Raw genomic sequence first — 12,939 nt, 5'->3', positions numbered from 1 at the left:
AAGCTACTGCTGTGACATCAATGTCCTGGGAGTAGCGTAGGTTCAGAGCCTGAGAACTGACTGCACTGCTTCTAGTCCAACTCCATGCCAACGCGGCCGGGAAGATATTAAAAAAAAAAAGTGACCCAAGAACTTGAGTCCTGTCACCTACATGGGAGAGCAGGTGGGGATTCCTGGCCCCGATTTTCAGACAAATAAATCTCTAAGACAATTTATTAAAAGAAAGAAATAAGGAAAGCAGGTAGAAAAGAAAAAGACATTATAAGGAACATAAGTGAATTGTTGTTACTATTCAGTGTAACAGAAAATATAACTTTTAACTAACACACATTTAATTTTATAAAACTGAGTAACCACACAAGCTTGTCACGAATGGGATCAAAAGTATGAATCCGCAACTACCAAAGGAATATGTTGCTACCAGCCCCCATCCTCCCCACCTCTATTCACTGAACAGTAAGCATGGCAAATCATAAGCTTAAAAAATCATCTCTAGGGACCTCTCCCTTCCTTAGCTAGCTGCTGAGGGTAGCCCCAGTGTTGGGCCCGGCTGGGGACCTCTCCCTGCCCCCAGGCGGGCTGCCCAACAGCACGCTCTGGAGACCTGGGGTATGGGCTTACATGGGGCCTTGGGGATGGCAAAGGGAGAGGTGAGTGGGGACTTAAGGATTCAAGTCCAAGTGAGGAATTACTACTGAGGGACTTCCACAGACAAAGCCACTGTACCTCCAGGTAAGTAAGGGGGCCGAGACAGAATGATTTGGGTGGGGGAACAGGAGGACCTTTAAGGATCAGACTGAAATAGCAGCACACGTGGGAGATCTGAGCTGGGGTAGTTAGCATCGACCATCACCAAACACCACTAACTGTCACACACTAAATCTAGGGCTGGGGGCCTACCTGGCAGGGCTAGATCAAAGTACCCACTAATCAGAGTTGGAACAGGGGAAGGGTGATGTTAGGCTGGGCCATGGCAATAATCAGTGAGTGAGAAAGCCGGGTCTTGGGGCAGAATCTGTGGAGGATAAGTGGGGTCACCACTGTGGAATTGCAATCTCCATTGGCACGCACAGGAGCTATGCCTGGGAACAGGCCTGGCTGGGTACCTAAGGGGATTTCCTGGCTGGGTTTGGATTCCCACTGATGAGCACAAGAACTGGAATGAGGGCAGCAGGCTGAACATTGACTGCATTCTCCCTCAGCACAGATGTTGACTGCATCTATCTGGGGCACACCAGACTGGGCTAGACTCCAGCACCCACTTGTACTCATGAGAGGCAGAGTGAGTGCAGAATGGGCTGGGCTAAGTCTTGGCTCCTGCTGAACCCTGTGAGAGCTGTGTCTGGGTGTGGACCAGGTGTGGCTGGGCTGTAATACCTATGTAAATGAACCAGAATGGGTGTGGGCTGTTTGGGCAAGGACACTGTTCCTGCAAGGACAATAGGCAAAGTCAGTCTGGGCCAAGGACCCACCAGTGTGGAGATCTGCCACTGGGAGGAGGCATGATAGAGGAGCTTTGGTAACTCTTGTCAGGACACAGTCCTTGCAGTTGAGTGGAAGAATTAAGGCAAGGAGCAGCTCAGACCAGGCCAGGTTATAGTACCCACTGGATACATGTGGGTCAGGTCTAGGGGCAGACCAGGCTGGGCCAGTTTATAACATCCACTGGCAGATCTGAGAACTATGACAGGGGGCAGGAGGGGCAAGGTCAGGCCACAACAGCAGCCAATTCACACTAGGGCCAGGACAGGGGACTGTTCATATTAGGACCAGCAGGAGCTGCGACTGTGGTCAGGCTGGACCAAGCCAGGATGTGTAATGTGCTGGTTGATGACAAGGTGAAGCAAGCCATACCAGTCTGAGGGCAGTTGGTGCTAGGTCTGTGAACCCTGGGGGTGCGGGGTCTGGCAGGGCCTAGGTCCTTGGATCTGCCTACAAGGTGGGTGTCAGGTCTGTGAGCCCCAGGGGCAAGGGGTCGGGGGAGGGGGCGGTGCTGGTTGCCTGGCCTGGGTCTTTGAACCCGCCTACAAGAACAAGTCCTCCTCAATGGAAAAGACAGAGCACAGATGGCAGGTCCTGATGCACATGGAGAATATGGAACCACATTGGGGCCTGCAGAGGATATCTGGTACCACAGAAGGACAACAGAACAAACTGGACAACTACCCCAGCCAAAGGCGACAGCAAAAATCTGCATGAATGGAGACTCTAAGGTTAACTGTGTCAGGCAATAGACATTGGGTTTCCTCAGAACTATCCAAACCACTTGGACAGAATCCTCTGAACGTGTACTACATCGGGACCCTGGGTTGATATTGGGTGGCTTTTCCCACCCCTGGGTACCGGGGTCAGCCAGGAGTCTGGGTATGGATTCTGCCTTTATCTCCCCTCTCACTTCAGAAACAGGAAGAAACAAAAAATCTGGAAACAATGATCATACCCACTTTTGCCTAATCTTCGATACTTCCACACTGTTCAACTATGTAAAAATAAAAAATTAAAAATCTCTAAAAATGTTTAGAGCACAATTTGAACTGCCAAAATGTGGAAAGAACTCAAATATTCATGTTCTAAATCACAACACAAAATGTATACACCCATTTAAAGGACTAATTTGCAATAAAAAATGAGGCAGTCATAAATATCCTATCATGAACGGAACTTTGAAATTATGCTAAATGGAAAGGGCCCCTCATAACCAACCACAGATCACATGATTGTCATTTATGTTAAATATATGTAATATGCAAACCTATAGTGATAAAATGTGTCAGTGGTTGTCAGTGAGACTATACGGTTGGCAGCAGCTAAACCCTCTAGAATTTACTGCAGTCAAGGTAACAAAATTCCCACTATGCCAAAAAAAAATTATATACTTTATTTATTAGGCACTGGGACAAAGGATTTCCATCTATTGCTTCACTTTCTAAATGCTCGTAATGGCTGAAATTGGGAGCCCAGAAAAATCTTTCAGACTTATTGTACTTGAAAGAGTTACAGAAAAACTGAGGGATAGAAAGAGATCTGTTGGTTCACTCCCCAAAAGGGCACTATAGTTAGAGCTAGCGGTCCAAAGGTGAGAGTTGGGAGGTTTTTCCAGAGCTGCCATGTGGATGCAGAGGTCCCAGCACTCGGGCCATCGTGTGCTGCTTTCTCAAGTATATCAGCAGCGAGAGGGATCAACACCGGAGAAGCCAGGACTCTACCCAGCATCTCTATGGGATGCAAGAGCCACAGGCAGAGGCTTACCCTGCTAGGAGATGGACCCTGCCACCAGGGACCGTTCTTAGACCTCTCAAACGCCAGGTTCCAGCAACCCCAAGAAAAAACTTAGGTCTGAAAATCAAACTAGATAAATATTTTCTTTAAGCATGTTCAGGTTTGATTAGCACTAATCATAACAATAATTATATCAATGAAAACTTCCTGTGTCTTTTTATTAAAGGAGAAACTATCAGCTTGGATACGAAGATACTTAGGTTGAAATGTGACTTTTTGAAGTACTTTTGAAAATACCCATTACCTTGAGTTTCACTATGACTCATGCAAACTATTTTTTTTTAGCTAAGAAAATTAAAATAGGAGGCAACATGATTCATATAAATGGCAAACTTCCTAAAAGTTTTAATAACCAGTTAATGAGACAAAGAAGAAACAATTTATACTGTGTGATTTTTACAGAAAAGCCTATCAATACAATATAAATTCATGTTGTAGTGTAACTTAAAATTCTGTATATTCAATGAAAATCATGCTACAAGATCTTAAATGGCATATACAGCTTCCTAATGTACTCTTCAGAGATAAACCAGTGACAAAACAATATGGATGATCTGTCACTTGGAAGCATTTGATACATGTGAAACTTACCTGCAGTTGAGCTGAATTGTGCCGAAGGCCTTCTACAATAGAAGAAAATCTGTCAATTTTTCTTTCTTCTCCAGCTGACGTTAAAGCTTCTAAAACGTCCTCCAGGCTATTGGAAATTTTGAATCCATTAATTAAATTCCAAGTAGCAAATAACCCAATTGCTTCATTCTATAAATGGAGTCAATACAACCCAGCAAACAATATTTCAAAATAGCTTTACTAAATATATGGCATTTTCCAAAACACTGTTCTAAACATGACACACATTAACTCATTTGTCCCTGACAATAAGTTGTAAAGATGCTGATCAAGCACCTAAATAGAACCTATTACATGTCAAGTACTCTTCACAGTATTTTATAAATATTGACTCATGGGCCTGGTACCAGCAATGGCTCAATTGACTAAATGCTCACCTTGCAAGAGCCAGGACCCCACATTGCTGCCAGCTTGTGTCTTGGCTGCTCTACTTCCATTTCCTGTCCAGCTCCCTGCCTGTAGTCTGGGAAGGCAGTGGATGATGGCCCAGGGCCTTGGAACCCCACACTCGAGTGGGAGACCCAAAGGAGTCTCGTGGCTCATTACTTCAGATCAGCTCAGCTCAGGCCATTGCAGCCATTTGTGGAATGAGCCAGTGGATGGAAATGTTCCTCTCTCCTCTTCATAAAATCTGATCTGCCTTTCCCATAAAAATTATTTGAGGGGGAGGGGGGAGAGAGCAAGAGAGACAGACTCATTTAATATAAACAAGCAGTGCACAGTATGTACTGCTACTAACCCATATCATAGGTTAGGAAAGCAAGGCCTTAAAATGTCAAGCAAGTTCTCTCTAAAACGGTAGAGCAAGGATCTGAATACTAGATAGTCTAATGTAGTAAGCCCCACAAAAATTCGCAAGAATGACATTGGAATGTCTCCCAGGAGAGAAAAAAGTGTAGTAGCCAAAAACACATATGGGAATAATAAAAATTCAAATATAAATTACACAAAATTATCCAAGAACTGTACTTCCTTCTCTATTCAACAGTTTAGGGTCCAGCGCAGTAGCCTAGCAGCTAAAGTCCTCACCTTGCACAAGCCAGGATCCCATACGGGTACCAGTTCTAATCCCGACAGTCCCACTTTCCATCCAGCTCCCTGCTTGTGGCCTGGGAAAGCAGTCCAGGACAGCCCAAAGCCTTGGGACCCTGTACCCCCACAGGAGACCCAGAAGAGGCTCCTGGCTCCTAGCTTCAGATTGGCTCGGCTTTGGCCATTGCTGCCACTTGGGGAGTGAATCAACGGACAGAAGATCTTCCTTTCTGTATCCCCTCCTCTCTGGAAATCTGACTTTACAATAAAAGTAAAATAAATCTTTAAAACAAACAGTTTAATAATTCATAGTTATCAGTACCCAGTATTTGCAGAAGTTGATTTGTGCACATAGGCATCTGGTACTAAAAACTGATCGTCACTGTGATATCTTTTCTAAATAAACAGAAATAATATGAAAGAGGAAGGCAAAAGATGATGAAAGATAGGGGTGGGAGGAGACGAGGAAGAGAAAACCGAGGGCAGACAGAGGCAAACGAGTCAAGAGAAGAGGATAGGACTAAGCAGGCAGTGTCCAAAATGGAGAAAAGATGAAAGAAAGGCGGGTAAGGGAGGAGAGTGCAAAAACTACAATGTGCAGCAAGTAAAACTCACGCTGATCCTCATACCAAACCTGATTCGGCATTTTTATATCAGGAAAGTGAACACACTGGCTTTGCATGTTTGGCACTGCAGTTGGGCATAAGCCTATCCCCAGATGGGCATCAGAGGTTTCTCAGGGGCACACGGGGCCAGGCCTGCATCAGTGTCTCTGGCTCTCCAACGAAGGCATCAGATGAGCTGCCTTAATCCCACGAATTCTAGCAGGGCTAGATTCGGACAAATCAGAAGTATCCATTTGCAAGTCTCTGAGACCTATACTTGCATGTGACAAATATTCGTTACTTTTTTGGTTCTTCCATTTCTGTGTTTTTATCCTTTTCAAAATATATTTTGAACATTTTAAAAATGTTTCCTTATATTTAGAACCACAATCCTTTTCTAAAGAAAAAAATTGCTCAATATATGTAAGAAGTCTCCAAAAAAGTGCATGGGAATGACTATTATGGGAAAACTATTCATGATTTATTTTTTTCTGCAACACTGTAAAATCTTCAAAAGATTTGTCTTTTAAAATTTATTATTTAACATTTAGAGTACCAGGGAGAGGGAAGGAGGGAAATTTCCTATTCACTAGTAAACTTTCTAAGCATTTGCAATGGTGAAGGCTAGCAAAAATGAAGCCAAGAACCAGGAGCTCCATCTATCTGGGTCTCCCCTTTGGGTGCTCTAACCCTTAAGGCCATTTTCCTCTGGCTTCCCAGGAACATTAACAGGGAGCTGCTTCAGAAGCTGTGCAGTTAGGACCTGAACTCACATACAGTGTTGGTGTTCAAGCAATGATTTACCCCCCTCATGGCACAATGCCAATCCTCACATACTTAACTTCAATTTCTCCACAAACTTTTTGAAATATGCTCATGAATAACGATCCCTTAGCTATAGCTAGACAAATATGGTACGTTTAAAGTTCTAGTGTACACTTAGTAAGCAAGGCCTTTATACCCTCAGCCAGTGAAATGTCATTACACACTTCACTTAATACGTCTACAGGACAGGTATACATAAAGTTTGAATTAATTTTTCTCAAACATCTAAGCAACAGAACCTATCACATTTTTCAAAATCTATTTCCACTGTTTCTTTACATTGCAAAACAATTTTTTAAAGTACAAAGGAAAAAATCAGTTTTCGTAAGTATTTAAGCTGATAACTCCTATGTCCAATCAGAGAACTATTACATAAACATCTACGTTCAGCCAGTATCTAAATCATTTGCTTTAAAACACCTCAACATTTATCTGGAGCAAATTCTAGTCACAAGTAGAATGAACCATTAAATAAATCAACATACTAATCATGTAACAAAAAAAAGTTGGAAACACTTACATGCTTTCCTCCCCGACAATGCACACTGCAGAAAGGAGTTTAACCACATCGGTCATCATGCTAGGGTGCTTAGGATCCATGGCCTTGGCCAGCAAAGAAAGACTTCTCTCTTCACTCATAATTCTTTCTAAGCCATACTACAATGTTTTGAAAACAAGAGGTTAAATGTCAGAGAGCTAGCAAAATTGTGCGTTGAGGTTATTTGAAACATTTTACAAGGCAACACATTTTTACATCTAGCAAAGCTGGAAATACAAAGACCGCGTAGCATCCTTAAATTCATAAAAAGTAACTGCTGTAGGTCAAGCACTGCCAGCTTATCAAATCCAGATAATCCTTCAAAGGTCATAACAATACAGTTGATAATTATTAAAATAGGAATGTGTTCAAGGGGAGAAAGTGAGAATATGTTCTCAACAAGAACACATTCTACAGAGTCGGAGTCAGACACTGAAGCCATGAGGACCTTTTTCCAGGAAGAAAAATAAGTGGTAAGGGAGGAAACTACCACAAGTCAATGCACAGATCTGCAGCGTCCAAGAGAAACGATGCGTGAACCACACAGGCAATTCCTCAACTAGAAAGTATGTTCAGTAACATTAACTTAAGGTATGCAAAGTTTCAACACACAAGTACTATAAAATGTTTACTGATAATTCAAATTTTCACTCTAAGTATTAAAAAGCCAAGTATGCCTTTCAATTATAACATTTCCATTCTGTCTAGCCACATTTCCAGTGCTCAAAAGCCACATGACTACAATATTATACACTGCAGATCTAGATGTTAACACTTAACATGGGCAAGACAAGAAGTGAATGGGGCAGATACCATGTGAAATCTGCCTCAATGAGGATATATATATATTCAAATCAGAATATTTATCTTCATTGAGACAAAGCAGTTGTAAACACATTACCTAAATGGGATGTTTTAAGATAAGGATATAGTTTGTTTGCTACTGCCAGGATGTTAGATCCAATTAGAAGATAGGTAGTTATGTTAATGACAGTGTTTTGATTTATGAATGCCTGTATCATTTGGGCTTACAATTTACAGAAGATAAATATCAAACCACAGAGGATGAACAGAAGCAATAAAACAATACTATTTATCGCACATCTCAGAATCCTTCTAAAGCTGAGAAATAGGTTGTTCAGTTGCCACAAAACAGGAAGATAAAGGGCCTTAATCCAGATTATAGTCCTATTAACTGTGGCTTAATTCAAAATTAGCAGTACATAAGGGCACAAAGTTGAACTGATAGCAAGTTAAAACCTAAAGATGTTTTGTCATAAAATTCCACCTGTAGCTCTTATTTTTATGGGGTATTAATTTAAAAAAACCTTCATACTGTGAAGAAATAGTTCAGTTGCTTTAAACCTGTAAAGAAACATTGGGACACTGGATAAAGTACAAGCAGAATGACAAAGAATTCAGAGTAGGATTCTTAGACTTCTCTGTGTTTGTAGTAATGGGGGAAATAGACAAAGGGACAGCTATACCAGGTGGAAGGTCACCTTTGTGATATCAACCTGCTTAACAGGAAATAGAATAGGATGAAAATCAGAACAGGGTTAAATACTTCAATATGCCTCAGTAATCATCCCTGGGAATTGTAAGCAGCTACTTAGATCAAATTCAGAAAGTCAGTCAATAATTAGCAAGTAAGAAAGACTGCCTCAGTCCGAATAAACTTGAGAACTGAGTCAGGCTTGCCTCCAGCCCTCGCCTTTAATTCCCACCTTAGTACTTCTCCGTCAGGAATCAAAAATCCCATGGCTCCTCCAGCAATTCAAAGCTACTCAAGCTAATTTCCTTCAATATCTTCTAATAAGCCCTCCAGCCCTAGAATCACCATGCAGTCAAGGGTAGAATACGAATATTTTCTGATTACATTGTCTTGACCATTCTCGTGTGACCCCAAGCAGGTCACTGCTCCCTTCATGTGTGTAACTAGTCTCAATTACTTAAAATACAAAGGAAAACAAATTTTGACTCTGAGAAACGGTTAACCTTACCAGAGCTAGCAACAAAGTGCATTTAGTGAAGGTTATTGCCAGTTACAGCAGCAAGACGAAGTCTGGAAGGTATAGGTTGTATCTTTCCTGAACAGCAAGGATCCACTTTGGGTAATATAACTGACTTATTCTAAACAAAGGACCATTGCAACCTTCTATTAACATTCCACATGAGCCTCATTATTACCTAATAGAATTTCAGCCATTGATGATGATAGTTTAGGTAAGCAGAATCCACACTACATGAATTCTGGAGCTGATCAACCACCTGAGGTTTGCTGATTCCAGCAACAGTGACACTGAGGGTCAGGAGGGGACTGGGGGAGAAGCAGGAAATTCTTACTAGCAGTACACCCTCCACAGCAACATGCAAAAAGGCTTCAAAATGGAACCTCTATTTGCGTTGCTCTTAAATTAACTTTTCATTTTTACTATCTTTTATTTTCTCACTCATTGAAAAGCTATTTCATGTTCTGGGAAATGTTATCAAATTGTTTATATTAATTACATAATTACAGGTATCAAGTAAGTTACCATATTCTTTTTCATCATTGAAGAATTATACTAAAGATGCTTAACATTTCTATCCATAGATATGCTCAATTATACTTCAGCCTTGACATTTTATAAAAATGTACTGAGTATTTAACATTATACTCAATGGTCTCATATGTTATTAAGCTTACCATTACAGAGTCAGACAAACATTCTAAGTCCTACAAATCACCAAAAAGGTACCTAGTGATCTCAAATCTAATTTGCAAACAACCAGGAAGTTCAATATAAAAAGAACGTTGGATTTCTAACAGATATTTTTCCTTGATAAATTACATTTGGTTGGAGGAAACCAGTAGAGAAAAAAAAATCTTACTGGCAAAACAGAGAAAACCAGGCCCAGAAAAGTAATTCTATAGGACATTAATTGAAAAATGCAAATTTTTTTCTTATGGCTAATAAAAACATTAAAAAAACACGTTAGTAGTTTAAGTACTAATATTAAAGTGTGTAGTCCTATGAAATATTATGTCTAAAAATAAGGTAAGACTTTCCAAAATAAACTGGAAATACCCAGAGGATTTTGCTAAACAATAAAAAAAACCATCCTATCACAGGTGAAATTTCCTCTTCCTACATATAAAAAACCAACATGAAATTGTAACATTACACATGGAATAGATGTGCTCAGATGCTGAAGTTGAAGAAATAGCGTGGAATGATGCCAAATTCTACAACTCACAGTATATGAGATAGAACTACTGTCAGAAAAGTTAAATTTAGTCATGAGAGCAAAGGATGTCTCCTTGATGAGTGCCAATTCTGCAGACCCTCCATGTTATGGCTGGTCTTAATACTGCTTCTGTCAAGCATCCCTGCTCCATTTCTGGAGCCTGTTGATTGTTATTTAATTTCATTCTAGATTCTAAATTCCTAGAACTCAGTTTTTACACCTGCAGTTCCTTTTAAGTGTTGGTGCAAACTATATAATAATACACATGTATTAAATGAAGTATCATTATGTATTTTAAAAAATTTGAAGAGAGGAAAGGAGAGACAAAAAGGGAGAAAAAGTAATTTGGGGAACGGAGGGAACAAAGAAAAATTCATCAACATACGAGGAGTTAAGCCTCATAAGAGTGTCCAATCATTTACCATATTCTCCTGTTGCAAGACAACTGTATTTACTAAAAACAAAAAAGAACCCAATACTGTATGTTTTGTTTTTGTTATGTACTTTTAAGTACATCAGGGCAATGCATATTAAGTACACATGAATTTCTATACATAGAAATATGGACAAATGCTAATTCACTATGCACATACCTGTGTATTCATCAAGGCTTTTAGACATTGTACGACTTTGTGTTGATTCTTCTTTATAATGTTGTCCTGTCTGTATTAACATAAAACATACCATTGCTGGCATTAAAGTTGGATATACAAACACAGCTTGCTCAAAAGCAATTAGTAGCAATACTTACGTTTTTCTTTTAATTAGGTTTTCCAAAATATCTAGTAATATTCCAAGACCCTCACATCCAAAGCTTTCGACCCAACTGAAAAACATGAAAGGAGTAATTAGTCATATGTTGTCAGCATTCTTATTTGGAATATCAGTAATACACAGATTCACAATTATTTTATACTTGACGTACTCATAATCAGAACTACAGAACACTGGAAGTGTGCTCATTCATGGTAACTGACTGAATGCACTAGTGTGCTGAAGTCAGCTCACATGGGTTTCTAAGAGCTCACTCGGCCCCCTTCCTCCTCCATGCTCTGTACACTGGTTGTGTCCAGTCACCCAAGGCCAAAGGCTTTACACCAAGGACATTGGCAAACGCTGTAAGTCAGCACTTCACCCAATCATCCACCCAGATCTGGCTACAAGCCAGCTATCAGATAACACTGGATATGCCCAACTTTAGGCTACTCAGAACACAAACTGGAGAAAAAAAATCCATAAACAGGGAAGATGCAAAGTCACACCAACAGTGACAAGTTACCCAAAATGTTCAAAAGAGATGTTCTCAGAGAATTTCTCAAAAACACTGAAACTCACTCCTACAGATGTTAACTTCTTAAGTATCAAAGTTTAGTTAATTTAAATAAAGACAGGGGGAGGCAAGTATTTCAAAGTTTTTAAAATGAGTATTTCTATCCTGACTGAACTATACCTACTCTGGGCATCTGGCCTAGTGCTAAAAAGGCCAAGATGCCCCAGAGCCCACACCAGAGTGTCTGAGCCGAACTCCCAGTGCCAGCTCCCAACTCCAGCTTCCTGTTAATGTGCACCCTGGGAGGAAGCAGTGCTAAAGTTGTTGGGATCCAGGGAGACCCAGACTAAGTTCCTGGCTTCTGGGCAATGTATCACAACAAACATGCGATAGCACTTGCCACCCCGCCACCCCTCCGTCTCCTTCCCATGTACTGCTAACAAAATTAATCTTTAAAATTTCAACTGTGTTCCCTAAACTCACTAATCACTCCTGGCAACTTCTATATCTAGGACATGCTTCTCACTGCACAACCACTCACCCAGTTGCAGCAAAACTACCTTGGAAGAAATAAACACCTTTCATCGATGGTACTTTGGAAAACATCTACTAATATATATAATAATGGTAATACTCTCATCAAAATAATGAATGAGTGTGTGTGTTTCTCTGTATACATGTTTATGTATGTGTTTTCAGTTTAGGTATGTGTAGTTTGAGCATATTGGAAAAAAATCAAAATTTCTTTGAACATTATGAATAAAAGTCATACTAGAAATATGTCATTTTCTTTAAGATGCATCACATTTCCAATAAATAAAATCCACGATGTTTTCATAACAATACAAATATGAAAATCTACCCTCTTAATTTTCCTACTTCTATGAATACCATTTGCCCACCTAAAAATACTGAGGATTTCTCATTTTATAAAGGAGAAATATGCTACTTGGATAAGCAGTCTGTTATCAGGCCATTTTACTCATCACTCCTCTGTCTACTGAAAGCCCTGAAATAACTAATGCAAGGATGCACTGAAACAGCAACGATACTCCCCTGTAGAAGATTGAAGATTGCCATTATAGTTAAGTGAGGAAAAAGTTAAATAGAAGTCGCTGGTTTCAAACCAGAATGCTACTTCAAAAATGAAGAGTTTGCTCTCCACTATCAGCTCCAGACAGATTACCTGTAGGCATTTCAAATCTTGCTTTTATGTTGCATGGAAACACCTACAGCATCCCACTTAACTGCTTGCCTTGTTGACATCCTATTCTGTATTTATTCTTATTTCACATGCAGCAGGGAAGCTTGAAATCAAATAGCTAAGAAGTAATTTGAGAGTATTACTTAGACTGGTATTGAGACGCATGAAGATAGTCTGTTCACCAGACCTGCCTGTGTTAGTACTTCACAGTGGGCCTTCCATTTTGTTTGAAGTCATTTTACAATAATCGCTAGATTCGAAAGTATATTCATATAGATATTCTAAAGCTAATATAAATGTTTGACATTACTCATACTGCTCTCAC

At 40.1% G+C, this 12,939-nt stretch overlaps 1 protein-coding gene across 3 annotated transcripts in view; it reads right to left on the bottom strand.

Moving 5' to 3' along the window:
- DIAPH3 (diaphanous related formin 3) overlaps positions 1-12,939 on the bottom strand; it is a 472,570-nt gene that overhangs the window by 330,919 nt on the left and 128,712 nt on the right. For all 3 annotated transcript variants that reach the window (XM_058670671.1, XM_004577440.3, XM_058670670.1), the window contains 4 exons: positions 10,892-10,966; positions 10,734-10,803; positions 6,892-7,028; positions 3,871-3,976 (listed from right to left, as the gene is read on the bottom strand). In XM_058670671.1, coding sequence (XP_058526654.1) covers positions 3,871-3,976; positions 6,892-7,028; positions 10,734-10,803; positions 10,892-10,966 — 388 coding nt within the window. The remainder of the gene's footprint in view (positions 1-3,870; positions 3,977-6,891; positions 7,029-10,733; positions 10,804-10,891; positions 10,967-12,939) is intronic.

Source organism: Ochotona princeps, chromosome 12, assembly GCF_030435755.1.
Source record: "Ochotona princeps isolate mOchPri1 chromosome 12, mOchPri1.hap1, whole genome shotgun sequence".
Taxonomy (NCBI): domain Eukaryota; kingdom Metazoa; phylum Chordata; class Mammalia; order Lagomorpha; family Ochotonidae; genus Ochotona; species Ochotona princeps.
Note: the sequence above shows the minus strand (reverse complement) of the source record. Positions and strands in the feature narration are given on the sequence as shown.